We start from the raw sequence: 27,076 nt of genomic DNA, 5'->3' as shown, positions 1-27,076 counted from the left end.
TATGCAGGGTTGACAAATAATTAAGGTATAGCTTTATAATAGAAAATATCTGAGATTGGCAAGTAGAATATTTTGTACATGTATGTATGATGCTGATTGCTTAGAAAGTATCCAAATTGAAAGAATAAAGCAGAATATATTCGGTTAATGATTACAAATCAGTCGAAGCAGCATTTGGAAAACTATTCATACATGTTATTGTTTGTACTAACTGATGCATAAAGTGCAACATATGATACTAAAATTAATGCATAAAACTAATTTTGTATATAAATTTTGTACCAAGTGACAGTTGCTCCAACCCCACATTCCAACAGAAGTACCTGATTACTAAAATTCACACAATTTCTTAATACAATTTTACGAGTTTTTGATTCTCAATAATGAATTATATCTAAATTGTGCTTCAATATAACTATATTCAGTAATATATAAGTAATAGTGAGAGCTGACGATATACAACTTCGAAAGGTGTGCCAAGTGAAAGACCTGCTACCAATAAGAGTCTCAAGCTTCAATTTTGTGAGAAAAGTATGATTCTTCGTGTCAGAACATATCAACATTTCAAAAACAATCATGATTGTAATTTTATCAATGAGAATACATCTATTATACTTTTGGCTGGAAACATGATGCATTGTAATTGTTTCGTTGTGTAATTGAAAGCCGAAAAATTAAGTATGTTGATAATGACGAATGATGAAAATGGAGCAATATCACTTTCTTCTGCTATATCTGACAGTTTTTTTGACCTAATAAATACTTCAACAAATGAAAAAAAATTTCTTGATAAAAATAGGTCAATAATCACAGAAATAATTCATCTTATACGAGTACACGAGTGTAACTGTACTATTTAAATCACTATTTAGGAGAACGGAGGCTCAAAGATATAAATCTAAACAAAGAGTTTATTATTCAATTTTTAAGTACGATCTCCTTATCTATTCTAGCTTCGACCTTACACTTGGGTTTATAATAATTACACTAAATTATGTACAATTCAGTTATGTACCTGAACATTGCTTTTCAGTATTTACATTAAAATTTGAAGTGTATAAGGTACCTTGAAAGGTGATGTTTCCGGGAAAAAAAGAAATATAACGACAGTCCTATTCAAATCTGTACAAGTTTTTTTTTTCATTTTAAAAGCTTTGAGAAAGTAAAATTGTAGAAATGTACGGCTTGTTATACAGGAAAAAAATTATGTAATTCTGCAACGGGAAACTTCGAAATTTCATTATAAAAATTTAGCATTAACAATTTGAATTTGCAAAATGGAAGCATTACCTTCAAGTTTCCACAAGTAATTTCCTCTCTGATAAGCTAAAACTACCCCTATTTGCTACATTGTAGAACATACTATAGATACATGTCGAATTTAGCCATTGGAACTTTATGACTAATCTTATTATTCATGTGATGTGTATGCCACTGTATCTCCAAAAATGTGCCCCTTAAGAAAGAAACTGGTATAAAAGAACACAGGCAGTGTTACAGCGTAGCAATTATTTGTTCGAGCTATGATGCAAGAACCATGATCTTATTTGGCAAGAATGTAAAGTTGACTATAAAATGGGTTGGATACTGTAAAGGTCTTTATAAGACATGGCAACATCACTAATAAATCTATATTAAATAAAAAATTTGTTTGAAAAAATGTACACATGATAAATGGAAGTCTAATGTGAGAAGGCAAAACTTTTTTTTAGACAATCATTAAATCCATAGGAATAGGAACAAATGAGAAGTTAATTAGATTTACAGTAACTAGCTACATGATACAAAAAATTGCCTCAAATTTACCTGACATACGTACAGCACCAATAATAATGATATTTGAAAAACTTTAATAACTACGAAACGTCAACCTATTACATTCGAAATAACAATTTTTTGCCTTATATGCTACATAATGAAGAACCAATAATGTGGAGGGGGAATAATTTTGAACGGAATAAAAGTATCCGACTAATAAACTGGAAACGTAAAATTAAATATGGGATCTGCTTGACAAATAGCTGTGATTAACACAAAATACCTTGGTTCAGTAACAATTTTACAACAACTTGGATAAGAGATTATAGAATAGATCACGAGTAATAGGAAAATTAAGTTGCTTCATTAGGCAGTGTAAGTCATGGGTTGGGACAATAGTTTTTAGACATATTTTGATATTACACGAGCTACAGTCTAATTTTTCTATATGTTTCTCGTGTCTACTGTGACCTTACATACCAGTAGTCTACATATTTCAGTTTGATCAAGAGTCATAAGCGTACTGTTATTAAGGCAACTGTTTTAGGTTTTAGGTTTCCACTCAAAAGTGTTACCAATCCAATCCTTAAGTTATAATCCTAAAGGCTAATTGTACATTTGTGTGAACGACAGCATGCTTATTTGAGACTCACGTCAGTTCTGTATCATTATTTTTCTTTTTATATGTTTAATCACAACATGGTATATGATGAAATTTTCGGCATTTGTAATTCGACTTAAATAATAAGCTGTTGGTTACCGAAAAACTAAATGCAATTTGCACTGCTGAATTTTATTGTCATAAGAATTTTAATAATTTTTCTGAAGTTTTGAAAATCAGAACTCATTAATTTTCTGCTGTCTTTACAGCCCCACTTCACCAATGAATCACAATGGCCACAAGTAACGCTGAATAAATTCGAAACGTTTTTCAATACAAAACCAAAACGTGACTTGATTCTTCAATCGTTGTGCGACTATTTTGTTAGACTACAAGTACGTAACTTCACACTAAAAAATTTTGATGTCCTCTTACTTCCATGAACTCACAAAGATCGTTGTAAAAAAATTGGGGTAAAGTAGATCATTTTTTTTTTAAATAATAATAATAACAACAATCTTATCTCAACATTATAAAGGATTACTTACACCAAGCACACCGGGCGCCCTGAGATAAATATTATTGAAATTTAGCAAAGAAAGTAATTACGGGAAATAGAAATAGAGACAGTTGGCTGACATCGCATCAATGCTGGGCATCTTAAATGTGCTAGCATCACCAGTGTTATATATACTAGAGTCCACTAAAGTTAAGTGGTTAGTAGTTACATTGGTCCGATACGACTGACGCCCCCTGTAGGTCATCAGGTAATCTACCTCCGTTGTACAGTCTTCCTGTAATTAATATCACGTCGAATAAGAGGGTAGCTGCACAATTTGTTACGGTGGAACATAACGATACAATACAGTACATTCTTTTACTATTTACGCCGAACGCACGCTTTTGCTTGTAAAACTCGCAAACACTCTGCACTAACACTCACACGCTACATGTTGTATATCCTACAGTGATATATGGATGCACACATGTTTTAACGTTTCTTACTTAGCACAATTTTCATATGAACCTAGACGGGCCAGTTCCTGGACGGTGATGAGCATACGGCGGAGGTGGGCCTGGAAAACGTCTTTGGCGTTGATGAGGAAGCAATGGATGATGGGGCCCGACTGTTCCTGCAGAAACGGGAGCATGCTGGAGGAGATGCGAGGCCCCATCTCCAAGATCCAGCTCCAACTCCTGTTGCTCAGCCAATTGGAGGGCACCGAATGATGCAGTTGCCATAGCTACATCTGGCATTATGTCCGACAAATGTCCGTCGCTGCACGAATTGTTCTCAGGCTGCAATAACAATTGTATAAACATAGAAGTAGGTGAAACTCTAGAGCAAGCTTTTAAGATAATTTCAAAACAACAGCAACAATTACCTCTCCAGGAAGTCTATAGTTCTCTCCTTCAGTAACAATTGCTGGAAGTTCATGTCTGTGCGAATAAGTTGATGCTTGACGAGGAAACGTCATGTTTCTACCATAGCATACTGGAGCAACATTCCCCACGTTACTTCCTACATTTCCACTGTTGATCTCTTCTACTCCTGTTATATTTTCGTCTGGATCACCTATGCGATAACAGGCTGCATTCTGAAATAACAAGAAATTATTACTCGGGTAATATTCGTTCAAAAAACAAACTTTAAACCAATATCAACTAGTTTCACGAAAAGTTATTAACATTTAGCACTTGACTTAGATACATTATTAATTTAATTAATTTATTACTTTTTTATTATGATTTAATACTAATTTCTGTCTAGGCAAACAGTACTGTCAGAATAAGGCTGAATCTGCAGATAAATCGTCGAAATTTTAAAAAGATACAATTATGCCACAGGTTGTACATTTTGAACTAAAATTGATTGAGTTATATTTTGAATTACCTCAAGAAGATCTGCAACTGGATCAGGTAGATTGAACTCTCTTACAACACGCAACCGTACTTGTCGGTTCACTTCATGTCGCGACGACAGAGGCAGACTAACCGCACGCTGACAACTAGGAGATTGTCTTAATTTTTGTTCTCGTTTAAGCATAGCAGACATGGTTGCTGAGTCTGGAACTAAAAAAACGTTGCGTTTCTCAGTTGATGGATTTCAATTATTTGATTAAAAATAGAGCATTAAAAAAGTGTATTTAATCATGTTATATCATATTAGGGATTCAATTGATTTCTGAACACTAAGGACATGAATTTCACTTCTTCAGCGGAAAAAATCAGATAAACCTTGTAACTTCGTTAAAAAAAAACAACAGTAATCATAAGCAGTTTACCTGGCAGAGCTGCAGCTAAAATATCAAGACCAACAGCACCCATTGACCTTGGTTTGTCCTCGACCATATAAAGAGTGTCCGGGATGTCAGGAATGTAGCGTGCTCTTCGTAACCTTACCAATTCTGCTTCCTGAACTAACTGTTCTTCAACTAAAGCCTGATACAAAATATAACATTGCACGTTAGGTATTCAAATAATTTGTGAAACTTGCTCATCAACCCATTCTATTTTCGAGATAACTTAACGTTTTTCCAAATAATATACCTTTATCTCCTCGTAGTATGGCATGAATAATCGAGGCCTCACAAAAAGGCCATTGTTTTTGCCACCTCTAATCCAAGCATTGACTCTCAAGTTTTCTCGCTCATCACCTATCATATGACTTGGTGGAGTGGATACTAGACCTCTTCGAATAGCCTATATGTCAGAAAGGAATTGAATTTATTATAATATGTGGTGAAATCATAGTTTTAGATTCGATGACTCTATTGAAATAATATGTGCAACTTGACATGCCATCAAATTCCTGTATTAACACAAGGTTACTAGAGAAAAAAAAATGATTGATTACTAATTTCATTTGGTTCCTTACTTGAGCCAAAATTTCACTACTTGGTGGTAGGACATGATCCATTCGAACAAGGGGTAACAGTTCGCTGAGTATTTCCCGTAATTCAACGTCACTTAGATCTCGTTTCTTGACTCCTTTTCTAGTGACCGAATGTGCGGTATGACTAAGGAGATTGGGTTCTCGATCTTCCATACGGCGAACCAACTCCTGTTCACCCCATCTGAGGACTGCCTGTAATACCTCAAGCTCACTTGCTTGTAGAAAATGGCTCTGGAGGATGCTCATAAGATGTGCACGATCCAATTGGTGAAGAACCGGAGATGACGCAATAGGTTGAAATTCTTCTCTCAGAAAATGTAACGCCTGCCTGTGAACCCATGCCGAGCCATGTGGTTGACTCCCCCATCTGAAATTATTAATAACTTATAACTTAAGGTTTGCGATTCGAACTTGTTGATGCTGAATCAGTGTTTCAGGTTAACAAACATTTTCATACATTGCTCTAGACATAATAAATATTTTTGAATCCACGCATATCAATATAACATAATAAACAATATAAATTTCAAGTATGCATTAATCAAGCATGCTTACTTAAGCACGGTAGGAAGAGAGTCTAAGGTGAGCCATTCCAGTATGAGATCTTCGCAGCCTTGAGAGAGTATGTCGAGTTCGAGGAATCTGCCTATTTGATAGAGTTCCATAGCTTCTTCTAAAGGACTTGGTCTCACTCTTCCTGTATGTGTTAGCGCCTGCACCTACAAGAGATTAATGATGTTATAATAATAAAATAATTAATTTTTAAGAGTTACAAACGAAGACAAATGTTTCCTCTACCATTAGTTATATCAAATTGAATTGTTTAAGAAGTAGTATACACCTCACCTCTCCCAGGCTCCCTGCACTGTTTCCACACCCACTGCCTCTTAGTATCAATGATAAGTCAACTGTGTCCAAGTAGACAGCATGAAGCAATACTCTTGCATATCTCTTGGGTATCACACATTCGTCTAGGACTATTCTAGTGGGTATATGAAGTGCTCTTTCTGTGTGATCTTCCCCTGATCTGGTTCGTCTTTGTATCAAGTTTCTGAAAAATGGTGATCTAGCAGATAGTATCGCTTTATGACAAGGTAGCTCCAACTTTGGTCGGAATCCGTACTCCGAACTCCCACTATCAGGCCTCTGGTAGTCACCATCAGAGGTGAAGACCAATGCAGCATCTGCGTAATCACCGGTGTCTAATAAGTATCTGAGATCATGTTCAAGGGGATTTGGTGTACCAAACTCCTCTCCTAATCGCCGGAGAAGAGCTATATCAAGAGATGCGTCGTGGGGACAGATGTCTCCTGTATATAAATAACGTAGGAGTGCAGAAAACATCTGAACATCTATTCCAGGTGTTCTTAACTCCAGACATATTCGAGCACCGTATCCTGAAGAGAAAAAAAAAAACTTGCGTTTCTGCTTTCAAGATACTAATTTATAAATTGTGTTAACAAGAGATATTTTCCCCCTTATACTGATCGTGAGAATAAAATTTACCTGGACAGCCTGTTAAAAGTTCTCTGAAGTACGGGCACCGAGCCGATAGGAGTGCTCTATGTACTGGAAAACATGCTCCTCGGTAGACGAGGTCAGCATCGGTACAATGCTTATAATCATACAACGTAGATAGATCTTGTTTAAAAGTTGCAGCTGGAGGTCTTGCGAGCTCAGCTTGTACGTGTAAATCTTTCAGAGCAGCTAACGCCTCGTATTCTTCCAAAAGTGCACCAGCTTCGAGGGGGCTCCAACTCGAGACTAATTCTCTGATAACTCTTCCATGGTCGCACGCTTTCGACGAACGTCGCCTTCTGATAAATTTCTTTCGTAATGTTGCAAATCCTGTTACTTTCTTCTTTCTCTCGCTGCAACAGTAAAGCAATCTTAAAGTGATATATGTATACCTATCATTGATTCAAGGATTTTCTTATTGGGAGAAAAAATCCCAAAATTACAAATTCAGGTAATTGCACCATGTGGACAACGCCAACTATATTTTGTTTGTTTTTGCAATACAGCCATTCTCACAGTTTCTGCTACCATGGTAACACTAAAATGTTATTTGAAGGCTAAAGTACCATAACAGCTCAGATTGAATTATATTACAAATTTAGTGGAATGTCAAATACTAAGAACAGCGATAATGACGAAACGAATGACTTACCCAAACTTAAACTACCAAAATTATTTGAAACTGTAGATAATAACGAGAAGAAATTTATTGATGCATTAAAAGCAGCAGTTGCCATTCCGTCGACGTCACATGAGAAAGAATGTTTTCCTGGTATACTCGAAATGGTAATAATTACATCTATGTGAAATCTGCCTTACTGATCTTTTATCATCTTTTTTTGAGTTTCTTAAATGGATTCGATATTTTAGATGAATTGGTGTAAAAAGGAACTAGAAAGTGTCGGAATGATTGTTGAAATGGTCGAAAACAAAGCATCTACCGCTGATGGTGATATATTACCTCCTGTTCTTCTGGCGAGTTTATTTGTTGATGATCAACTAAAAACAATCTGTGTGTACGGTCATATTGGTGAGCTTAATAATTTACAGAAAACCAGAACAATTATATATTGGTAACAGTAGTAATTTGAATTGATAGTGGATTGTTTGAAGCAATAGAATCGAGTTACTTGAGAATTTTGTTCCAGATACAAAACCAGCAAAGAAGGACAGTTGGGAAACAGATCCGTTTGAGTTGACAGAAAAAAATGAAAGATTGTATGGTCGGGGTGCATCTGATAATAAAGGTCCTCTAATTTGTTGGTTCAATGCACTGAAAGTATACCGAACAACAAACACAGAGCTTCCAGTCAATATAAAATTCGTTATCGACGGAATGTCAGAGTTACAAAGTCCTGGCTTACAAGACATTCTCTGGAGGAAAGAAGACTTTTTTAATAATGTGGAATACGTTTGCTGCACAATTGACAAAAAGGTGCAAGATGGGCCTTGTTTAATATATGGTTACCGAGGAGTTTGCCATTTTTCATTCGATGTTAACTGCGGCAGTAAAATGATTGATAGTGGAACTTTTGGTGGCACGTTCAATCAGCCGCTTGTAGATGCAATGAATATTATCGGATCGCTAATTGACAAGCATGGTAAAATCGCTGTGACTGAGGTACAGGAATATATTAAAATACAGTGAACTGCATGAAGCATTCACTTACAATTGGTTAATATGATAATTGCGGTATAATCAACTTTCACGATTTACATTTTCACAGGTATTGAAAGATGTTGCACCAATTTCAATACAGGAGAAAAAGCTTTGTAAAGAAATTGCGTTTGATTTGAAGAAAATAAAAATACGTACTGGAGTAAACCGATTGCAGCATAAAGAGGATAACATACGTTTGATAATGCACAAGACTCGATTACCCAGTATTACAGTACACAGTTTTGACCACGAATTAGACCCTGACGACAAACAGGCATTACGCTCTGTACCAAATAGGTACGTGCAGAAAATACAGTAAAAGAATCTCCAGATATTTTAATTACATCCAAGCTACATTCTACATGTGAAAATTTTTTTCAAATTCATACTTTTAATAATTACACTATTTTTGTAGAGTTGTTGCTAAATTTTCGATTCGTACTGTACCAAACCAAACATCTGCTGAAACCTATCGCCACCTTGATAACTATGTCAAGAAAATATGGAATCGGTACAAAAGTGTAAATCAATACAGTTTTAAAATGGATCTTGGCATTGATCCTTGGCGGGATGATCCATTCAATTCGCATTACCAAGCAGCAGCAGCAGCAATTGAATCGGTTAGATATTAGACAAAAATCAATTTCAATTTACAAAGACAAAATTTTATTCCCTATTATTCACTATTTATTCTACCAAAGACATGTCTCTGAATATAAACTATGACAGTACAAAAAGTAAAAATTGAAATTCAAAGGATAAAAAATCCGTCAGTTTCCAGATATTCAACTAAACCTCATATTTTATCTTTATAATTAGATACCAGTGTCAAATTGAATTATGTAACATTTACACTTTTAGCTGTATCAGATGAAGCCTGAGTACTTCTGCCAAGGTTGTACAGTTCCTGCAGTTGCCATACTACAATCTATATGTATAGGAAGCAGTATCTTGGTCCTTCCAATTAGGTACATATTAGCGTTTTGGTTAAGAAACTCAAACATCTGAGTATTCCATATTCACGCTTAACATCACAAGGCTATTATGCAATTCAAAGATCAAATCTCTCACAATATCAGCTTGAGCAAAAATTTTTAACACTGTTCATCATCTCCTTAAGTATCGCAGACACATTCATATAAATATATTTTTAGTGGACACAACGATATGCCGCATTCAAATTTAGAGTCCATTTCCAAGAAAAACTACATCAATGGAATAAAATTGGTAATGTCATATATGTGTTATATATTCGAAACAAAGTGATGAAAAAAAAAGAACGCCACAAGTGACGAAAACAGGGTAAGAATTAACATTAGAGATACGAATAATCTAACAGAATAAAATGCAAATAAATATTCTTGTTATCGATAGTTTCTGCAGGCAGTGTGACCACAACCGTGGACGAGTAGTTGTAACAAAGTTTCAGGTATTCTCCTATACAATGATGATTATTTAGTGACATAAATCGTTAAGTGAATTAGAAGAATAGACCCCAAACTGCTGTGGTTAAATAAATTTGTATTTAAATTTTTCAGGTACACATAATTTGTAAAGCAACGTACCGAACAATGATGCCCAATTGATCAGGATTACCAGTGGATGAAAGCCTAGCTGCCTGGATTGGGTCTCCACCGATAGCGGCGGGACTAGAAGAAGCTGAAGCTCCCATCCTCTGGGTCATGCAAGAATCATCCCCTCTCCTGCCTCCCGTCAACCAACAACCTCCACCCACGCCCTGTCCTTCGCTCTCTCCACCTCGCTGCAACGCACACGGGATCAGGATCCGGAGTATGTTCATCGCTCGCCCAGACACCAGCCTGTAAAAATTGAATAACGTCACAACATGAATGAAATTGAAATAATTCTGTTTCTTTATTCTATTTAAATAGAAGGATAGGAGGATATTGTGCGTGAACCAAATCATCCAGCGATTCATATCTCTAAGTTACTTCTTGTGGAAAAAAATATATCATTATTTTGATAAGAAAAATATTTCTACAAATCGAAGCGCTTGATCATCATTTTACGGTCTATTTAATTGGCTTTTTTGTTATTTACTTCATTGAGCTAATAGTTTAGATACATGCAGCGAATCAACGGTACTTTTCTTTTCTTACAAACAATAGTAGAGAAAAGTCAATGTGTTGAGCTGTATCGAGATGCTCTATGAACACATAAAAAATCTAAGTTGCTACAGTTTATGAAAATAAATTGAATGATCAAGTACAAGGTTCACCTTTACATCAATTTACATACATTTACAGGATGGATTGAAATAGAATTACAATTTTCTGGGAATACTAAGAATTTACAAAGTTGTATAACAATCTGACTAAACCGATCTATAATAAATGATCTATAATGATACCAGGTGAAAAGTCAATGATTCTAGGTTCTTAATTATACAAAAGTTTGTTGTATCGATAGACACAACTACTTCACTGTTCAATTTGAGTAAATTTAAAAAAACAAGCTCAGTCAGCAAATAAGAAAAGTTATTACGTAACTTTCTTAATACTTTGAATACTTTTCAATATCAACTGCTTAATTTATGAACCAAAAGCTTCTAAAACAAAATCTGTCCAAGGGACAACTGATTAAGTAACCGAATCACGTCTGTAGTTGCGATAAGTTCAGAACGATGTGAAAAATAGTTTACAACAGACTCTAAAACCTTTACAACATTCGATGAGCAAATTTTATGCAAGGAAAATGCGTCGTGCTAGATAGTGTGATACGATGACAAGAAAGATATCTTTCTATTATGTGATAATGTAAAATTTTTCAACCATAAAACAAGGTAAATTGATAAGATCGGCGTCAACAATTTACATAAGTATTTTCAAGATGAATAGCTGAGTGAGAAATGATAAATGATGATACAAACAAATATTGATGCACAAAAAAAAAGAACTACAGTAATGTCAGCTAAAGTCTAGAATAAACACGTTAACAAGTATTTTAATTACAGTGAATAATGAATATAGCTAGCATTGTGGAATCGGGACTATTTTTCATTGACCCTTTTTTTTCTCTGAGAGGGGTTTATAGGTCAATCACTAGTCAGCTGAACCACCTAGCAACCCAGCTGTTTAGCACCTTGTACGAATCTGCAATCACTTGGTATTACGGAACGATCCTTATCATATCTCAAGTTATCACTTTGAAACACTTTATTTTATCGCTCGAGCAAATTCGGCCTACATTGAGATGCTCCGAAAAGTTGTACATAATTTGCATTTCGCAACAACAACGCACGTATCACTGTGTCCAACGGTATGATTTTCCTTCCAAGAGGTTAAGTTTGCCGTCAGGAAAATGATTTTACTGTGGATCTTATTACCTGGGTCTATTGTGCACATATTTTTTTTTTTTATTAGTAATTATGCACTCAGCATAACATCACTCGTCAATCAACACACAAACACCCATCAGACAACACAGCGGCGGCCATGTTTATATTTCAGATGCACCCCGGATGCCCGACAACGTCAATTTGTTAACCATAATATTATCTTAAAAATTCAATGAAAAACCCTCTCGAATCTGTAAAAAATTCTTTGATTCTTACAAGATTAATTTATACGTTCAACGATTGTTTAATCTCCGATGAATCTACGCGTTCTCAAAGATGCTGCGCATAGCTGAGAAGTTTTTAGTCAAATCAGTATAATTTATCGAACTTTCCGAAATGTTAGCGATTCGGTCTCTCTGCCTGAAACGCGTCTTCTTATATTCCGTAGAAGATTACGAAACCATTTCCCATTTACTCTCGATGATCTACTGATTATAAATCTGTTTCAATTCCTCAACTGACTATCCATCTCCCAATCGTGAAATCTGACTTCCGGGTACCCCGTTTGCAAATATTTGCAGAAGTTTTGCTAAGCGGTGGTCCGGGCGAGTGTGAGACAGTGCTTATTGCTAGTTTCGTAAAAACTAAAATGTTCGCTCTACGAAACATCGTCCAATTGGCACCTCGAGTCGGCCGTGTAGCCGGACAGCAAAGAGGTGTTATAAGCGGACCACCCAAAGTCAGAATTCCTTTTCCAGTAGGTATTTTCTTCTTCAATCTCGCCGTCCCTGGATTTCATTTTCGTCTTATGTAATGTAACATTTTAGACGGTGGACGAGTTTTTGTCTTTTTTCCGGGAAATCCAAGTGACAATTGCGAGGAGAAGAGCATTCTTCACCCGAATATTGTTACGTCATATTTTTTTACCCCAGTATCACGTGATTTTTATAGAAAGAAAAATTCGAACCTAACCTAACTTAACTTGATTTTTGAAGAATGACTACAGTACTGTTATGATGTTATTATGTACAAGTGTCTTATCGGTGGAAAAATGAATAGTTTTCATTTGAAATAGCAATAACTTCGTTGACTACACTTTCTTTCCACATTGCTCCATATTTAACGTTTAAGTACATCAATTAAAAAGATCCTCACGTACATGTTATACGTGTGTCTGAAATTAATAATTTTTAATCGATTTGAAAACGAATCATTTAAAAACACTTTCTACTACTGAACCAAGTAAATCACTCAATGAATTTGTACTTACGAATTGATGTAAATTAGCCAGTGGCAAAAGTTTTCAATTCATTCTTGTCGAATTTTTGACAGTTTTTGTTGAGAATTTCGAATTCGAAATGTTTTCAATTTTTGAGATTTCAAATTAACGAGTTTTTTTTTTAACGCTATTAACAATTATCATTTCAAGGTCTGACCCTCTCTTCAAACGTGTCTTTACATGCCTTATACGATCAAGTATTCTGTTCGTGGTTTTCTAGCTTACACAAATGAAATAACCTGTGTATTTAACACAGGGCTATACAAAAAACTACCGCAGTCCTTCAACAATTACAAATTACTGGAAAATACAAGAAAATTAAATTTATCATATTAACAAGGCTAATTCTTGAGTGACGTGCAACAAATTCCAAGAATATGTAAATGAATTGAGCAGATCCTTTGTACAAAAATTGCATCTTTTGTTGCTTTCAAAAAACATATTAATCATTTTAATAGTGTTAAATTCTTCAATTTGGCAGTGGTAAAACTGCAAAATATTTGTAAGTGCATTTTTATTCGGTAAACGAAACTGCGTCCCAAAATCAGGATGAGAAACCGTGCGTTGATGAGTGTACTGTGTACAAACTGCATAATCAGAATATGATACTGTACTTATCATTATTATTATCAGAATAATGTATTCTGTTTGGTACTGTTTTTCAGTTTTCTGTACCGTGGAATTATTAAAATGTTTCAGGAAAAGGTCGTACATGGAATTATCATCGCAATCGGTTCGTCAGCAATCCCGATATGGGTTGTGAACCATATTACGGAATACAAAGGAGCCCCAGAGCCAGAAGAATAAGCCTATATTAACAGTCCATTTTGATCTTAGCCACTGATCAGTCAGTTAACTCAATAAATTATTAATATGTACAATATATACCTATTCTGAAGAATCCTTGTGTCGTGAAACATAACGAAGTGAATAAAACAAATGTTGTATTGACACTCCTTACTTGATGATCTATACCATTATATTAAAGTAGGTTTAATGATAATCACATGTATAATTTTAAAAAAGGTATCTTTACTCCATATTATGCTACTAGAGAAATTATACTCACCATCAAATTACAGGGATCACCTCCAGAGTCTTTTCCAGTAAACATTATTCATACACAAAATATTTTCGTGTTTCAGATAAATCATCTTCTTTTAAATATAGACAATATCCAAGGGGTGTCCGTAATTAAGTCGTATATTAATCACCACAAAATCCAAATCTGTTTGTGATTGTCCATGAGTGATTTAGAATCCAAAAAGATCACCATGATATAAATTAAACAAACGCTAATCACGAGTAACTATTCCAGGCCTGAATCCACGATTTTCAACGTCGTAAAAACGTGCATGTCCATAAGGCTCACCGAAAGTTCAAAGTTTCAAAAACATAAGAATGAGTGCATTTGTTGCATTCTTATAACGAATCCAATCTAAACTCTTTCCTTTCAAAAACGTCGAAATGTGGCTCTACTCACGGCGACCACAAATCGATTACTGAAAAGTATTTTCTTCTAATCAATTATCAAACTAACGCCTCTATCTACCCTCCTTTGCGATATACATTTTCAGTGATAGCGACCGCGTAGATTTACCTGCAGGTAAGCCGAGACGCTCGTCTGCTGACCAAGCGTCTCAGGCATTGGTTGATTTGAAGCCGTCCCCTCTTCAAGGTGTTAACATAAAGATTAATAGGGCATCGGCTCAAACCGTCGAGGAATTTCCATCCAGAAAGATGTTGGCTATCGTTTCGAGTCGTCCGATCCTAAGATCCGTCGTCGATGCCTTTGCAAAGACGTCTGCACGGAATCACTCTCATTACCAATGGGATGTTTCTGGACCACCGCGCGTGAGGATACCGTTTCCGGTAAGTTTGCAGCCTTTTATTTATCTGTTCAGGGAAAACGGAAGACAATAGAACTCGTTCGGTTGAATTGTTGCACCTTATTTTTCTCCGAGAATAAAATACGCCCTGACGAGAAAGTTTTCTTGAATTTTGCGTATAGAGGATGTATTTGGGTTCGCTTCAACACTTCTTTAGCTACGTGGAAATCAGCTTGGGCTTAATCAATTGCGTCCAAGTTTTATCGAATTTATCAGTCTTATCAGGTATTAACTACAGACGTTGCGTTGATAGAAGACTGCACACCAACGTGTTTGGACATTTCGAATACCTAGGTCACGTGGAATCTTTTGCAATTTTTTTTTGGGATATTCATATCTCATACGGTCAAACTCTATGAAATCTACCAAGAGAAAATTCAATATCTAGGAATATGTATATAATGTACCTGTAAAAAATGATTGCATTCACTCTATAGTTTTTGGAGTTTCAGACACCAAACTGTTAATCCAAATATTATATATTTATGAATATTAATATATTTATCAATATTGAAAAATCGGCGTTCGAAATTGTTACCCGTTTAGTTGATATGCAAAAAAATTTTAACGCTGAACCTCCTGAAATCGTCTTAATTTTTTTCCAATAAATTCGTTCATAATAATGCATAATGATGCAGGCTGCAACCGCAAAGGCAATTGTCGATATAGAACCCGAGTAAAGTGTAAGATGTAACATACTTATATAGGGGGCATTCTAAGTGAAATCGATGAGTCATTTCCCTCAGGTCGTCAGATCCTTGCATAACATTTTTTCGCATTAATTCCATTTCAAAAATAGGCTGTTTTTTTAAGAATTTTCTCGCTACTTCTTCGGGTGGCGCGACGATCGTTTTTGTGTAAAAAAAGGATAACAGAAAAAACACCATTTTTTGCAGAAATTCTGGGCCGTAAATAAGTAGTCTTTTTTTTTTAAAGATTTTTCTAATTTACTTTAGAAAATGTGCAACATGTCAAAAAAATTTCCTATACATGTCTTCTTTTTTTTTACTTCTGTGAGGACTGTTAGAAATGAATTTTTCGTTTATTTTCTATACCAAACAAACATGATAAAAAAATGTAAAGCAGCCGCATACCACTTTTTAATCAGGATAGATCTTACTTATTTACGACCCAGAATCTGTGGAAGAAGTTGTAGAATTTAAAAAATGACGTTTTTTCTGTTCTCCATTTTTTACACAAAAATGATCGTCGTGCCATCGAAAGGAGTAGCGAGAAAATTCTTTAAAAAAATTGGGATTTTTTTTTTCAAGTAAAATCATGAAAAAAAAGATTATGCAAGGATCTCATGACCTGAAGGAAATGACTCCTCAATTTCAGTTGAAATGCTCCTTATGCATAATGTACTCCGCATCCTTCGGTGAATATCTAATTGTCACCCGATTGGTTTATCAGGAAATATCCAGATAATTGGTCCTTGTTGCAGGAAAAAGTGGCTCATGGAATCATAATCTTCCTCGGTTCCATTTTGATTCCGACGTGGGTAACCTATAACATCCCAAAGTATAATCCACGGGAGGCCGATGATGAGTAGAATGACCTTACATGACAGTAGATGAGACTTTTTCTGGATTTGTAGTGCTCTGCATTAAACCTAACTTATTTGCATGGCTCTATATTCGTCGACGTTGTAATTGAATTGACATGCAATAAAATTGTTAAGGGCCATTCCGATCGATTTACTTGGTCTTGAAACCCCTGAATATTTTTTAGAAAACCACCTGAATCATTGGACAACTGTAATCTGCATGGGCAAGAAATGAAGAATCCATTGAATCGTGGAGGGATTACACAATGGTTTGCGCTCTTTCAATTATAGTGAATTGGAAATGAGATTAAATTGGGTGGTATCATGTAGTGAACAAGGCAGATTTAAATCCATTCAATTTTATTTGGTACCGTTGGCATCCATATACACATTCATTCTGATCCAGTCACATCGATCAATATAATTTAAATGCTTATTGTTAAAGATAGTTGTCTAAATCGTGATGATCACATTATTTACAAATATTTACAGAGTATAAAACATGATATCAGTCTCATAGGAACATTCAGAGTAGCTACAATGAATAAATCACTTAATGAAAGATGAGTTAGAGTATGCAGTGAGGAGATTCGGCGGTCGCAGGGGACTCTGCAAGTTCAGGTGTTTAGTCGACCTCCTCGATGGTGGGCCCCGAGTTCCGTCCCCCGGCCTGCCTGAACTGCGCGCCGCAGTCCTGAGGGCCGGCGGGTCCGGCGTTGCTCTGGTGAAGCTTGGCCATCACCGCGGAGCATTGTTTCTGAAGAGCCTCGAGCTTGTGCTGGTACTCGTCCTTCTCGGCGAGGGTGTTGTCGTCGAGCCACCGGAGCGTCTCCTCGCAGAGTCCGCTCACCTTGTCCCTGTCCTCCTGGGGGAGCTTCGCCCCGTGCTCCTGCAGGGCCTGCTTGACGTTGAACATGTAGCTCTCGAGTTGATTTCGCGCGGTGACCCTTTCGCGTTGCTCGTGGTCTTGCTCCTTGTACCGCTCAGCCTCCGCGAGCATCCGGTCGATCTCCTCGCGGGACAGCCGGCCCTTGTCGTTGGTGATTCTCACGTCGCTGCTGCGACCGCTCGCCGTGTCTTTGGCGGTCACGTGGAGGATCCCGTTGGCGTCGAGGTCGAAGGTCACCTCGATCTTGGGCACGCCGCGAGGCGCCGGGGCGATTCCGCTCAGCTCGAATCGACCGAGCAAGTTGTTGTCCTTTGTCATCGCCCGCTCACCCTCGTACACCTGGATCGAGACCCCGGGCTGGTTGTCCGCGTAGGTGGTGAAGGTCTGCGTCTGCTTGCAAGGTATGCGAGCGTTGCGCTCGATGACGTTGGTCATCACGCCGCCGGCGGTCTCGATGCCGAGAGAGAGCGGGGCCACGTCGACGAGGAGCACGTCCTGGAGGCCGGAGCCGGCGTTTCCTTCCCCGCTGAGGATGGCCGCCTGGACGGCGGCTCCGTAGGCCACCGCCTCGTCGGGATTTATAGAGAGGTTCAGCTGCTTGCCGCAGAAGAAGTTCTGCAGCAGGGATTGGATCTTCGGGATTCGCGTCGAACCCCCGACGAGAACGATGTCGTGAATAGCCCGCTTGTCCATCTTCGCGTCGGCCAGCGCCTTCTCGACCGGGGCGAGGGTGCCGCGGAAGAGGTCGGCGCAGAGCTCCTCGAAACGCGCCCGGGACACCTTCGTGTAGAAGTCGATGCCTTCGAAGAGGGCGTCGATCTCGATGCTGGCTTCGGTGCTCGACGAGAGCGTGCGCTTCGCCCGCTCGGCCGCCGTACGCAGTCTGCGGAGCGCGCGCGGGTTCTTCCGCATGTTCTTCTTGTACTTCCGCTCGAACTCGGCCGCGAAGTGCTCGACGAGCCTCGAGTCGAAGTCCTCGCCCCCGAGGTGGGTGTCGCCGGCGGTCGCCTTCACCTCGAACAGCGAACCCTCGTCTATCGAGAGGATCGAGACGTCGAAGGTTCCGCCCCCGAGGTCGAATATCAGGACGTTTCGCTCGCCCTTGAGGTTCTTGTCGAGGCCGTAGGCGAGGGCCGCGGCCGTCGGCTCGTTGATGATCCTGAGGACGTTGATGCCGGCTATGGCGCCGGCGTCCTTCGTCGCCTGTCGCTGCGAGTCGTTGAAGTAGGCCGGGACGGTGATCACCGCGTCCTTGACCGACTGGCCCAAGTACGCCTCCGCCGTCTCCTTCATCTTCGTCAGCACCATCGAGCTGATCTCCTCCGGGTTGAACCGTTTCGTCTCACCGCGGAACTCGACCGCGATCTTCGGCTTGCCCCCTTCCTCGACGACGCGGAACGGCCAGTGCTTCATGTCAGCCTGGATCTTGGGGTCGTCGAATCGCCGGCCGATCAACCGCTTCGCGTCGAACACCGTGTTGCTCGGGTTCATCGCGACTTGGTTCTTGGCCGCGTCTCCGATCAGCCGCTCCGTGTCCGTGAACGCCACGTAACTCGGGGTTGTTCTGTTTCCTTGGTCGTTGGCGATGATCTCGACCTTACCCTGCTGCCACACTCCGACGCACGAGTACGTCGTTCCCAAATCAATACCGATTGCTGGCATCTTCGCTTCTTTCAAGTCTGTGTATAGGTGAATCTGCTGTTACACTTTTCGCTAAACAACTTTGCGTAATTCTTTGCTTCGAATAACTCGCTTCCAACTGTTCGCTTGTTTTTCGCTTTGACGCGTTTCGTTTCGCTTGCGTTTGAATACTGCCGGGTTCCGCGCGTCGCCGCCTATTTATACTCCTGCCAGCATTTCCCGAGTCGACGCGAACCTTCTGGCAAATGCCAGGCCGCCGATGCGCTCGCCTCGGTCGTTGCCATGGATACGGCGCTACACTGCGTCACATGATATGTATACCTATATCTATGGCTGCTGACTGTCGCCCGTCACCGACGTGTGGAACGTTCGATGCTCGAATCTTCCATCAGGCTCAGATGATACATTTATTTTAATAATAAGATTAGAGCTATACTTAGGCAATGTATCTAAACATGTTTAAAGGGAGGTGGATATGAGCTCATGAGTGATATTACTGTGGACTTTTCTCATTACTTTAAAGTCAAATTCTTTTCTTAACAAAAAAAATCGACAATTCATCAATAGTATGAAAGGCTTTATTCGACTATCCGTAAGCTATGAATATTTGTAACTATAGATAGTTCATCGTCACTATTATTTACCCTGAACTCTGAAAATACGCAATGTTTCGTTCAGTAGTTCAAAAAGTTGCTATTACATAAAAAATAATACAACATTGCCCTTCTAATATATCATCACAGATCTGTCGTCATGGTAGTTTCAAGCGTCGGTAAGTAGACGTATCGTTTTTGCAATGTGAATTCGATACGGTCATATAGAGGAAAGAAATTGATGATTTATAAAAATACAATAAATGTATAAAATTCAATTAATTATAAATTACAACGGTTGTTTAAAAAAATATCACATATATTACGTATGCAGATATGCACACCAGCGAATAAATGACCGAGATTTTCAAATAATGCCCGGTCTGAAAAATGTGGTACTAGTTGAAAGTTATTGGTATATGTCACTTTTATAAACTATTCTATGTTGTTATAACCGTATATTGGGCAGTCTTAGTACCTTTTGGATTGCACAATCGTTTACAGTGGCGCAAAACAGTTAAAAGATTCAGCTTCGTTTTATCCAGTTTCGTCTTGGTATGGTTTTGGTAGTCTTCGGCCGTGAAGAAATACACTGTAAGCATGATAGCATTCGTTAGAGCTTGGGAATTTAGAGTATTAAGTTTAATTGTAAACTAGTGAAATATAAAAGAAAATAGCATTGATTACCACGTTCTCCAGTATCAACACTCTCCTGAGTCTTGTAATGCATGTACAAGTTCAATTCACCCTTTTTTTTTGCGCCGTTCTTACCCAGAGCCAACAGACTGTACTTTGCTTTCAGGACATCGTTAATTGTAGATAGGAAGCGATTGACAGTATCGAGAGACTGGCGACCAATCATATATTTTGGTATAAGTTCAAACTCTTTTGTGGAAATTGGTTTTATCCTTGGGAATATTTCCGGCTCATTGAAAAGGGTCTTTTTACAATCTTTTACATTGTTCTGACTGGTCTCTTCAAAGATATCGTTTAATGAATCTGTTTCAGAACTGTGAGTGCTCTGCATATTGGTCTGTGCCTTAATATATTCCCTCTCTTTGACCACATTTGCATAATCATAAAGCAGCTGGGATGGAATGTTATTCTCCATGTGGCTTATGCGGTTGTTCAACTTCTTCAACCACCCAACTAAGTTCTGTTAGGTAACAAGATGAAATGAATCAGTTCATCGATTAATTATTCATAGGTAATTTAGCCAAAACGAAACATTTTTCTAAGTTAAAGTCCTTACCACCAGCTCCTCGTTTTTCTTCTTCAATTCATTCAAATCTGATTTGGCGGAACCGACCGCACTGACCAAGGAGAAAAGCGACTCTTGAACCTCTGACAATTCGCTGGGGATGGCTTTCTTATCTGAAAAGGTGACAATAACACATGGACGTTAGAGAAACGAAAAAATAATTTCCAAAACCGATTTGGTTATTCTGCTTCTGATACTCACTTTGTATCAAGGTTGTTGCTATCGTAAGCTGCCTCAGTTTTGTTTCCTGGTCGACTAAAACATCTTCCACAGATTTAGCCATTGTGGATAATATAAGAAAATACTTACGAAATAACCGTAAACCGATGCGATTAAAAAAACTGGACCTACACGACAAACAGCTTTTGAAACGGTAAGATTTCAAACGATACAGCGCACGGCATGGTAGGGGAAGAAGATAGAATGAAAAGTAGACTGACAGGAGCAGCGGGACGTTTCATTGGTGCAATCAGACGAACCTAGAGCTACCTAGCGGAGAATCATCAAACTGTTACAAAAACGTGCATGCACTAGCTTGTACAGTGCAATACACTGACTTAGTGCAGTTTAAGCACGGCCATTCCGATTCATATGTCCCGTCTATAGGCATATTCTGTCAACCTCATGTAAAGCTGTTTTATACGTGCAGCAAACAGCTGGATGCAGCAACAGCAAAATGCTCTGATTGGCTGCTGGCCACGTACGTGTCGGGCTGCTGTAGAAAGTAGGTTCATTTTTATTTCGAACAGGATTTTACACGTATGTAAAGCAAAATGCTGAATAAAAAACCAAAATCATTGACCAATCAGAGCACTTTTATTGCGGCTGCACCCGGCTATTTTGCTGCACGTAAAGAAGCAACTTTAGCAAATGGCAGGCTAATGGAGAGCTTGTTCGCCCGTTACCATGGATACGGCACTATTGCGCTGGTACAGCGGCGCATGGAACGTTTGATCATTTGATGGTAGATTACTCCGTCGCGCCATGGCGATTCATTCATTCTAACTTCACAAATGTAGCATACGAGCTTCTGCAACTTACCATCAACGAATGACAAGCATTTTCTAGTTAGCACCTGTCCAGTATCTACCTTCGCAGAACATTCTCGATGTTTCCAGATCATTCCGGAATATTAGCAGAACTTTCGAGCATATTCAAGACTCATCGTTGATGATTCTTATAGATACTCCAGAACATTGGAGAACATTCGAGATAGTTCTCAAAGTTTGTAGAATGTCCGATTGAGAATGAAGCCCTTTTTCGGGTTTGAGGTTGTATATTGATCAATCGTTCTCCATGGTAACTCAATGATATTCCCACTGTAGCCTAGCTTAACAACGCTTGAATTGGACCTAAAAAGGAATATTATATCACTAGCCCTCAGGATTACTAAGCGCAATCGAAATATGACTGACGATAATTTACCATTGATTAAATCCTTCAGGTCAATCAAACCAAAAGTAAGCGTGAAATTGGCAGGTAAACAAGTGTAAATTTGTGTAGAAATGTAATATGAATTTTGAATAATAAAATAAAATTAGTACTGCATTGGGAAAAGAACTCTTGGATCGCTTGGATTTATCGCCGTCCGTACTTTTGGAGGAAGATGCTCTGGCAATCGAGAGGAGTTCCTCCGCTTCATCAGGGATTGAATCTATTAAAAATGCGGATTGGAAGTGTGGGTACCCTGATACATATTCTACGGGAAATACTACGGACCGAAAAACATTACTGGAAGAATTGGCAGTCGTGAGGGCCAAACTTGAGACATGTGTTGCGCGAAATGACTTTTTCCACGATCAACTAATCGATCACTTCAAAAGGAAACAGGTAGAATATGCAAATATACTTATTACTGCGACACAATTTGCATCACGATCGGTTGGCAAATGTCATCAGAATTTACTCTTTCTTGAAAATTGATGAGTTATGCTGAGCCTCAGAGAAAAATGATCGAGACTGTGATTAAAATGAAATGTTCGAAATAACAAGATTTTACTGATGTATACTACTCGGGATCAGAGAATGCTTAAAAATTTGGATAAAAACAAATGAACAATGCAATTCTCTTAATCTTTTATCGAAATAGACTAACAATTGCAATTATATCAAGCTGCGGATCAATGTTTCTAAGTGGTACCGTGTAATTTTAGATGATGCGTGTCTACGGGGAGGCAAACGAAGAAGACCCTTTAAGAAACAAGTACTGGAAAAAATTATCTAAATACGAGCAAATGCGAGAAGAAGTTGAATCTGGGGAGGAAGACTTTAAAGTAGAAATCACACAACTGCGAAAAGGTTTGCGAAAAAAGACAGACGAGGCGGATGCTGCGGTCGAAGAATTGCTCTCTAAGCAGCGAGCAGCTGCTGCGCAATCTTATACAAACGGCAAACCGATAGCCACGAAAGAAGTACAGGCGATGATAACACGTGAGCTTGCAAAAATGAAGGATATATCGAAAATTCGCGTGCGGTATGTGAGTATTTTTTTTTTTTTTCTAAATTAGTTGAACACTATTCATTGTCTACGTGCAGTCTTTCTGTCGAGGAAAAATATGCTAAGTTTATTCTTTGTACATCACAGGTACGTCTGAGGGACAGCCTTGTGGAGAAGGAAGTTGTTTTTGATGCTCTGAAAATTTTAACACCAAATTTAGACCGAAAAGATTTCGACCGTTTAGAAGCAGAGAACTTCTACTACCGCCACGAGCTGAGAAGGAAAGAAAAAGAGGGTGAGCGATTGGCGAGAAAACAGGAACGCGTTTCCCGACAATTGCAAGCGATTCAACACAAACGAAAGAACTTGTCACGAGTTATTAAAATACGGCGAGATATCGTACAAAAATTGAAGCAAAGAGCCGTGCAGATATGTCGGCAGAAACAGATCAAAAGGAAAAAGGAGAGAGAGGTCCAACAGTACTCCGAGAAATTTGAATCCATTCTGGGATTACGCCTGTATCCAGAAGTACATGCGAAGATGGAATACTTCCAAAATCAACACAAAGTATGGCTTGAAAGAGTTGCGCATCTCATGGCTGAAATCAAGAATAAAGATCGAAGCTTGCAAGACATTGAACCGCATCAGAACATTCACAAACTAAAACAAACATCGGACGAAGAAGGTACGGACGATGATACGTTATCTCCTCGAAAATCTCGACGGCCACCCCTGGGTGGGGGATTTCTTCAATCACTTTATAATACAGAACGGTAATAGTATGAAGCCCCGTGCCTATTATCCCGGTTTGCCGCTTAGCAAATTTTCTCTTTTATGCTACTGCAGCCGTGCCTCGCTTGCAAGATTCAAAATACAAATCATACTAGCAACGAATAAGGTAATTGAGTGTACTAAGCACAAATTAAGAGGAAGGTAGATGTAGAAAAATGCTACAGCTGGCAAAGTACTTGTTTAAAATGCGCCCGTATATACTAAACCGTGAAATTGACGACTGTAGAAAAATTCTTCGATTTATCCAAATACCCACATATCTTTAAAAATCAGAAGAATTCCGTAAATACAGCACAAAATTGCATTCTTTATATCGCTAGAGAAGAGTCCAGTAGCATAAGATATTCTACAAGTCATGAATTACGATTCATAATCGATTATAATAAGTTGTACTATTTTTACACAGCACAAGGAATTTCATTTAATCCATATTATTTAAAAAGTAAAGCTTGAATAAGGTTCATAATAATGATAATGAAACGTATCCAAATTTTATGTAAAAGAGTTTATAATATTTAGTTTATTTTGGTGTTATTTGGTGTACAATATATTTTACCTTGGAAATTAATTCTCGTCATAAATCCAACCGCTGTGCGTTAAATTTATGTAATAAAAGTTTCCGATAAATGATAACTTTTACTGTGATATTCATCAAACAATTGTATCCTTAATATGAATGTATTAGAACGGTTACATATTATATATTACTCATTAGGAGTACGAATAGAATTCTGGCAGCATTATAAAATTATCGAGTATATTGGTCTAGCAGTGAAACACACACCAACAGCGTCTGTAGTTGATACTAACTAGGTATGTACTTTAGAAATTAAGCTTCAAACGTTTTTCATTTGAAAACGAGATACTGAGTGAAAGCGTTTTTTTTCTTTAAAACATTGTTCAGTTCAGTTCAGTTTTCAATTAACTGTAAATTATCGTTGTGCTTTTTGTTTGACAATGCCTTTAAATTATATTGCGCGTAGTTATTATACACATTCAGCACATTCATTTTACATAGATACTTCTATTAGACAATTATTTATTGGTGTTATTAGAAGTTAAGCTATTGATAAACATTAATTTAATTACCATTATTCTAACGTTTCAGTAAATACTCGTTTGTTATCATAATAGTAATAATAATAATAATTATAACTATAAAACACTGGTACTTATTATGTACAATTAAAATTCTAACAAATTTTGGCTATCAAGATTATATTACACGATCGAAGTGTTGCCATTTAGGGCGATTGCGATTACGATATAAATATACTAAATTCTCTCCCTTAAAAAAACAGATAAAAATTTTGAAATAGGATAACGCAATAAAGGTTTTTACCAACGAAAAGCCGTTTAATAATTTTTCCTTTGATTATTTAACCACCCTTCACTTTTTGAATTTTATGTTGTCTTAGATCAAATGCATATCATTCATTTACAACCTACGTATATTGATGTCTTCAAATAGCAACTGAATATGGATTCTAAAAGTTGAGACGACTTGCCGACATATCAAATTCTGTAGCATTATTTTCTGGCAATTTTTATGTAAATTGCATCATAATAATACAAAATTTTGAAGAATTCAATTAGCAAAAAATATGAGTAATAATTTGAATCAAATCTATATCGTTTGTGTAGCACTAATATGGTACATATGAATCACTGCACAATTTTATACCACGATCAGATTAAAATCTGTGCCCTCACTAAATTGTGATGAGAACATTAATGCAACCTGATAGTGTAAGAGAAATTAATGTTTCTATGGTTTTAATTGAATAAAAAATCGATGATAAAACAATATACATGTGAATACATTGGATATAAATTGCGATGAGATATTGTGGAGTTGTGATGCCTCATGTAGGTATACATATCTTCTAGGGTAACACATTATAAATACAGAGTAAAATACCTGTATTACAGCAGTTAGATATTTTTCTGTATAAACTTTATACAGGTATATTTATATATGTATACATATATATATATATTATATATAAAAAATATTTCGAACTAAATCACTTCAAATAGGTAAAAGTATATTCCAAGAGAGGATCACTTTATAAATCTGAACTTGAGGTGTACACTATGCTCCCTTGCATTAAAACCCTTCCGAAACTTGTCTATAAAAAATATATAAAAATCATTTTTAGCAATTAATTTTTATTTCAATTTCTTTTTTTGCTAATGCTCGGAAATAGTTTCCTTAACGTTCCAAGTATGAAAATTGTTACCACTGCGCTCGGTCAACGAGCTTACGTAAGCTTTTTACCTTTAGTTCTTACAGCATACAGTACAACCAGAAATATTAGTCATCTTCTCTGTTTAAAATTTAAATGATTTCCATTATATCATTCTACCGATACGTTTCTTTGTGAACACCAAGGTGAATAAAAATATAAACATACTATGTGTAGGATAAAGTGAATTTTCTGAAAACTTTTCCAACTCGGATCGTGAGTTCAATTGACAGGCATTGCTGTCTGATTATTAGGTTTGAAATACAGTGACAGAAAATGAATATAAATATAGAATCGAAAAGAATTTACATTATTTTATGGAGAAATTAAAAAATTGTGTCCAGAAAATTCACCTTGACCAGATTTCCCCTGCATACGCCTTTTGTATCGACTTTCTTAAGCCCACTAACTAGCCATACATAATCAGTTCAAAAAGATGATGGCACCGCAGCATTAGATTACTTGTATTATAATATAATATTGTCGATATTTTTTCGCTCAATTTTCACGTCTGAGAAATTTGTTTTCTATCAGTTTCCTAATGGATAGATCCTAAAATCTAATCAACAGTTTGATTCCGATCAATGATACCGAATGCAAGACGTTTCTTTTTCATCGGTAAGTGGCCAATCAAAAATACTCATGTTTTTATACAAATATGAAATTTCACTGAACTTGACCATACAACAGACAACAGCTATGCATACATCTGAGAAGAAAACTCGTGCACGAAAAGCTTCTAAAATAATATCGATAATATAAAATTGTT

The 27,076-nt window shown here is 37.4% G+C and overlaps 5 protein-coding genes and 1 long non-coding RNA gene across 14 annotated transcripts; 3 read left to right on the top strand and 3 right to left on the bottom strand.

The window, feature by feature from the left end:
* Positions 1-893: 893 nt before the first annotated feature.
* On the bottom strand, positions 894-11,922 carry LOC124409625 (BTB/POZ domain-containing protein 7). 8 transcript variants are annotated; one of them, XM_046887365.1, is made up of 12 exons: positions 11,780-11,922; positions 9,999-10,253; positions 6,762-7,126; positions 6,102-6,652; positions 5,811-5,974; positions 5,238-5,622; positions 4,910-5,062; positions 4,645-4,801; positions 4,254-4,432; positions 3,745-3,957; positions 3,365-3,661; positions 894-3,153 (listed from the first exon to the last, which is right to left on the bottom strand). In XM_046887365.1, the coding sequence occupies exons 2-11, from the start codon at positions 10,232-10,234 to the stop codon at positions 3,377-3,379; spliced, it is 2,688 nt and encodes an 895-aa protein (XP_046743321.1). In that variant the 5' UTR covers positions 10,235-10,253; positions 11,780-11,922; the 3' UTR covers positions 894-3,153; positions 3,365-3,376. The 8 variants fall into 8 exon arrangements, with proteins under 8 accessions (XP_046743321.1, XP_046743315.1, XP_046743322.1 ...); XM_046887359.1 differs by having other exon boundaries at positions 3,387-3,661; XM_046887366.1 differs by having other exon boundaries at positions 3,365-3,658.
* LOC124409637 (cys-Gly metallodipeptidase DUG1-like) lies at positions 8,264-9,315 on the top strand. Its single transcript, XM_046887380.1, has 3 exons — positions 8,264-8,394; positions 8,501-8,730; positions 9,295-9,315. Exons 1-3 carry the CDS (start codon positions 8,287-8,289, stop codon positions 9,305-9,307), a joined length of 351 nt encoding a protein of 116 aa, XP_046743336.1. The 5' UTR covers positions 8,264-8,286; the 3' UTR covers positions 9,308-9,315.
* A 2,677-nt stretch (positions 11,923-14,599) lies between the features above and the next one.
* Positions 14,600-16,585, top strand: LOC124409639. Its single transcript, XR_006929527.1, has 2 exons — positions 14,600-14,882; positions 16,344-16,585. It is a non-coding gene; the product is annotated as an uncharacterized LOC124409639 (long non-coding RNA).
* Positions 16,586-16,855: 270 nt separating this feature from the next.
* Positions 16,856-21,144, bottom strand: LOC124409638 (heat shock protein 70 B2-like). The gene is made up of 3 exons (XM_046887381.1): positions 21,031-21,144; positions 20,824-20,942; positions 16,856-18,996 (listed from the first exon to the last, which is right to left on the bottom strand). The coding sequence occupies exons 1-3, from the start codon at positions 21,110-21,112 to the stop codon at positions 17,071-17,073; spliced, it is 2,127 nt and encodes a 708-aa protein (XP_046743337.1). The 5' UTR covers positions 21,113-21,144; the 3' UTR covers positions 16,856-17,070.
* On the bottom strand, positions 19,872-20,937 carry LOC124409635 (spindle and kinetochore-associated protein 1-like). The gene is made up of 3 exons (XM_046887378.1): positions 20,828-20,937; positions 20,256-20,724; positions 19,872-20,160 (listed from the first exon to the last, which is right to left on the bottom strand). Exons 2-3 carry the CDS (start codon positions 20,677-20,679, stop codon positions 20,009-20,011), a joined length of 576 nt encoding a protein of 191 aa, XP_046743334.1. The 5' UTR covers positions 20,680-20,724; positions 20,828-20,937; the 3' UTR covers positions 19,872-20,008.
* Positions 21,145-22,084: 940 nt separating the features above from the next.
* LOC124409630 (DNA ligase 1-like) lies at positions 22,085-27,036 on the top strand. 2 transcript variants are annotated; one of them, XM_046887373.1, is made up of 4 exons: positions 22,085-22,308; positions 22,388-22,605; positions 22,983-23,306; positions 23,414-27,036. In XM_046887373.1, the coding sequence occupies exons 1-4, from the start codon at positions 22,236-22,238 to the stop codon at positions 24,041-24,043; spliced, it is 1,245 nt and encodes a 414-aa protein (XP_046743329.1). In that variant the 5' UTR covers positions 22,085-22,235; the 3' UTR covers positions 24,044-27,036. The 2 variants fall into 2 exon arrangements, with proteins under 2 accessions (XP_046743329.1, XP_046743328.1); XM_046887372.1 differs by having other exon boundaries at positions 22,388-22,659.
* Positions 27,037-27,076: the final 40 nt, after the last annotated feature.

Source organism: Diprion similis, chromosome 8, assembly GCF_021155765.1.
Source record: "Diprion similis isolate iyDipSimi1 chromosome 8, iyDipSimi1.1, whole genome shotgun sequence".
In the NCBI taxonomy this organism is placed as follows: domain Eukaryota; kingdom Metazoa; phylum Arthropoda; class Insecta; order Hymenoptera; family Diprionidae; genus Diprion; species Diprion similis.
The sequence above is the reverse complement of the archived record's forward strand: the minus strand, read 5'-3'. Positions and strand labels throughout refer to the sequence as shown.